Source organism: Malurus melanocephalus, unplaced genomic scaffold, assembly GCF_030028575.1.
Source record: "Malurus melanocephalus ecotype Western Australia unplaced genomic scaffold, MMel_1.1 scaffold_746, whole genome shotgun sequence".
Taxonomy (NCBI): Eukaryota; Metazoa; Chordata; class Aves; order Passeriformes; family Maluridae; genus Malurus; species Malurus melanocephalus.
Genome location: NW_026623978.1, coordinates 120243 through 124638, shown reverse-complemented (window position 1 = coordinate 124638; position 4396 = coordinate 120243). Strand labels below are relative to the sequence as shown.

General features: G+C 64.6%; 1 protein-coding gene across 1 annotated transcript in view; it reads right to left on the bottom strand.

Annotated features, from left to right (window-relative positions):
• Positions 1–1134: 1134 nt before the first annotated feature.
• Positions 1135–4396, bottom strand: part of EFNA1 (ephrin A1) — a 3932-nt gene continuing 670 nt past the window's right edge. The window contains exons 2-5 of the mRNA XM_057384804.1: positions 3053–3348; positions 2887–2952; positions 2566–2616; positions 1135–1915 (exon numbers count right to left, since the gene is read on the bottom strand). Coding sequence (XP_057240787.1) covers positions 1797–1915; positions 2566–2616; positions 2887–2952; positions 3053–3348 — 532 coding nt within the window. The 3' untranslated portion in view covers positions 1135–1796. The remainder of the gene's footprint in view (positions 1916–2565; positions 2617–2886; positions 2953–3052; positions 3349–4396) is intronic.

Genomic DNA, 4396 nt, shown 5'->3' with positions numbered 1-4396 from the left:
GGATCCTTATTTCCACCAGTTTCAACTCCCTGTGACCTCCCCYGTCCCAGGGTGCCCCCACACATCCTAGGGGTCACTCATCCCTGTGTCCCCAAGATCCCGCCTCTCCCTGACCTTCCATCTCTAGGGTCACCCACTTTGGGGTGTCTGGCACCCCTGTGATCCTGGCTCCCCAAGATCTCCCCTCTCCAAGCCCCTCACTCCCTGGGGTCCCCAGTTCCAGAGGCCTCAAATCCCTGTGAGCTCAGTTCCCTGCACCCCMATGTCTCACACCTCGGGGGTCCCACATCCCTGGGGTCACCCCTTTGTGATCCCCCATTGGGGTTGTTCAACTCCAGTGGGTTCTGTCCCATTCCAATGGGGTCTGCCGTATCCCACAGGGTCCGTTTCATTCCAGTGGGATCTGTCCCATCCCAGTGGGATCTGTCTCATTCCAATGGGGTCTGTCCCATCCCATAGGGTCCATTCCATTCCAGTGGAGTCTGTCCCATCTCATGGGGTCTGTTCCATTCCAGTGGGGTCTTTCCCATCCCATGGGGTCCATTCCATTCCCATCCTACTGGGGTCTGTCCCACCCCATGGGTTGTTTCATTCCAGTGGGATCTATCCCATTCCAATGGGGTCTGTCCCATCCCATAGAGTCTGTCCCATCCCACAGGTCTGTCCCATCCCATGGAATCTGTTCCACCCATGGGTTGTTTCATCCCGGTGGGATCTGCCCTATCCCAGTGGGGTCTGTCCCACCCCATGGGTTGTTTCATTCCAGTGGGATCTATCCCATTCCAATGGGATCTATCCCATCCCAGTGGGGTCTGTCCCATCCCATGGAATCTGTTCCACCCATGGGTTGTTTCATCCCAGTGGGGTCTGTCCCATTCCAGTGGGGTCTGTCCCATCCCAGTGGGATCTGTCCCATCCCATGGGATCTATCCCAGGAATTGCTGCCCCACACCTGGGAGCTCACTCCAGTGCAGGGGGGAGGGGCCCATGCCTTCAGGGGAGGCCTTTGTGTCACCAGATAAAGCCGGGGACAGTGCCAGCCACTGTGGCACTCYGCCACTTCACAGCCCCGTGCAAACACCAGCCAATTAATTAATTAACCAGCCCAACCCCCCACAGGGGCCAGGAGAGCCTGGCCCATGGGGGYGGGGGACGCCTCAGCAGCTCAGCGTTTTTTGGTTATTTATTCCCTACAATGGTATAAAAAGTTCCGTGGTAGAAAGCTGTACAAAGGGGGTGCTGGGGGCCCCTCCGGCACCCAGCGGAGGGGAGGGACGGGGAAGGGCCAGGGGATGAAGGATGGGGTGGGGGATGTTTGTCACAGCCCCCCTCCCCCGGCYGCAGGGCATCTCCAGCCTGTCTGTGCTCCACGAGCTGGTGACACTTGGGGGACAGCCACCCCCTCAGCGGTGTCACCGGGCCAGCCTCACATCCCCTGCCTGCAGGACACATTCCAGTCCGAGCCCACCACGGGGAGAGAGAGCCCCGAGAGTGGTGGGYGAGCTCAGCTGCAGGGCAGGGGTGCCAGCCCCCTGCCCCTCTCCAGTCCGGGGCACTTCAGCCCTTCAGCTCCAGGCTCCTGCTCGGCCTCTGGCTGCCAGGACCATCCTGGCAGGGTCAGGGACGCCTGAGGGCTCAGCTGCTCCCATGGCTTCGGGTCCTCCGGCCCCATAATACTGACAAATCCTTTCCTCGCCCAGATGTGCGCAGGGCACRGCGCCCGGGGCAGATGTGCGGGGACCACACGGGGGTCCCCAGTAGTCACAGCCTCGGCGGGTCCGGGCACGGGGGGCGGCTCAGAGCCCCTGCGGCAGCAGGAGGGGCAGCAGGAGGMTGAGGAAGGTGAAGGGGCGGCTGCTGCTGCGCATGGCCGAGTTCTGCCCCACGCTCCTCAGCACGTGTGCGGCCGCATCGTCTGTGAGGGGGGGTGGGGAGATAGGAGCCATCAGCACCCCCAGAAGAGGAGCTGTGCCCCAAGACAGCAGCACATCACCCTGCACAGAGCTGTCACCAGTCCTGGTACCTCAGCCAGCCCCAGAGTCACCCAGAAGGGGCAGCTGGGCTTAGCTCAGTGCCCCCCACCTGCCTTAATTCCTCCAGGAAGATAGCTGGGTTCAGTCTGGTGCCACCCTGCCCCCCAAGAAAGGGCAGCTGGGCTTAGTTCAGTGCCCCCACCCACCCTAATCCCCCCAGGAAGGCAACTGGGCTCAGTCTGGTGCCCCCCATCTCCTGGAAGGGAAGCTGGCTCAGCCCCAACCCAGAGCCCAGAAGGGGCAGCTGGGCTCAACCCAGTGCCCCCCACCCGCCCTAATTCCTCCAGGAAGGCGGTTTGGCTCAGTCTGGTGCCCCCCACCTGCCCCAATTCCCCCAGGAAGGCAGTTGGGTTCAGTCTGGTGCTCCCACTTGCCCCAATCCCCCCAAGGAGGCAGTTTGGTCCAGTCTGGTGCCCCCCACCTCCCCCAATTCCCACAGGAAGGGAGTTGGGCTCAATCTGGTGCCCCCCACGCCACCCTCTCCCCCCGGAAGAGAAGCTGGCTCAGCCCCAACCCAGAACCCCCAACACACCTGCCTGAATCCTCCCTTTCTGCGTCGAGGCCGGGGCGGGCGGTGCCAGAGCTGCGGAACAAACAGGGGGGTCACGCCAGAGAAATGCAGCACCCCAACCTTCCCAAAATCCTGTTTCACTATCCATTGCTCCCCCCACCTTCCTCCCCCGTCCACCAACACCTTCCCGGCCAAACCACGCGTGCACACACCCCGGGCTGGCCAGGGGCCACGGCCGGGCCGTGACTCAGCGCAGCCAAGGCCACACTGGGCACCGGCACCGGCGCCGCGAGCGGGAAAGGGGGGGACGCAGGGGGGCCCCGAGGGGGTGASGATACTCACTGCCTTTGCCCGTCACCGTCACCTTCAGCTTCAGGCAGGCTTCACCGTGGTGATGGATGGGTTTGGCTGTGAAGGGAGAGGTGGGGTGGGTAAAGATGGGGGGAGAGCCCGATGAGGATTCCCGCAGCCCTCCAGAGCCCCCCCCGCAGCCCCCCCAAGCACTCACAGATGTAGTAGTAGCTGTGCCCCTCCCTGAACTCCTTGCCCAGCGTGAAGGGAGTGAAGCGCTGGAACTTCTCCGAGAACTTCTCGGGGCCGTGCAGGGCGCTGGGCTTGTTGCATTCCCAGCGGATCTGCTCCTTGGAGCGGGGCTTGCACACCTCGTACTCCTCGAGCTCCACCAGGTACAGGGTGTAGCGCTCCATGGCCCGGGGCTCCACGCTGCCCTCCTCGTAGTGGGGGCAGATAATATCCAGGTAATCGTTGAGACGAACCTCCACCGTGTAGTCACTCCACGCAAATCTGCGGCAGGAGGGTGGGCGGAGGGGTCAGGTCCGGGGTAGGGGCCTTGTTTGCACCCCCAAATCCCCCACACTTGGGGGTACCACCCCCTGCCCTATGCACCCTCGGGTCCACCCTCCGTCTGCTGAGTCTCGCAGCGCCTGGAACRGCTTTGGAAGGACAATCCCCCTGCGCTCTCCCTCCGGCGTGGCCCCCCGGCAGTGAGCGATGAGCGCACCCCATTTCCCRGCGCTCCCCAAGAGCCGGGGAGCAGGGAGGGGACCCGCTGGGACGCGCGCCCTGCCCGCACCCTGCCCGGCCCAGCGCTGCCGGAGCAGGAGGCGTCGCGGCTCTCGCCGTGGGGCAGCCAGCCCGGCTCCRGCTGCGCCCCACACCCCACCCGGCGGGGAACACGCTGGGGGACTCCGCAGAGTCCTCACCTCGCTTGGCTGTGGTGGCCTCGGGAGGCCGCAGCCACCTATGGGGGCACCTCCTGCTCCCCAAACCCTGTGAAGGCCACAGAGGAGGGGGGCACAGCCCTACAAACTGGGGGAGCCCTATAATCGTGCTGGGGGAGAACCCCACAACTTGGGGAGGGAAGGATTTAGCCCAGGGAGAGAGGGGAAACCCCACAGGTTCCCCCACGGGCGCCTAAGTGTGGGGCACCCCCACAACCTGGGGGTCTGGAGAGTGAGGGGGTGTCCCCAAAAAACAAGGCGGACAATTTTAGAGCCTGAGAGAGGTCACGTCGTGGGGCAGCACCCCTACAACAAGGCAGAATCACGGCTCCGGGGCAGGGAGGGCACCCCTAGAGCTTGTAGGGCTGTTGTTTTGAGATGGGGTCACCCCACAGCCCCAGCCCGGCCCGTGAACGGGGGGGAGCCCTCAATCCAGGTCTGCTCCCCCCCCCGCACATCCTGCCCCGTGTTTGTCAACACGGTCCCCGGGGCCGGCGCCGGGCTTGGCGCCGCGCCGCCCCCCGCGGGAAGGAAGCGGCCCCTTCGCACGGCCCTGGGAACGGAAAGGCTCCCCCCGGGCACACCTGGACCGGCCCCGCCGCCCCCCGCAC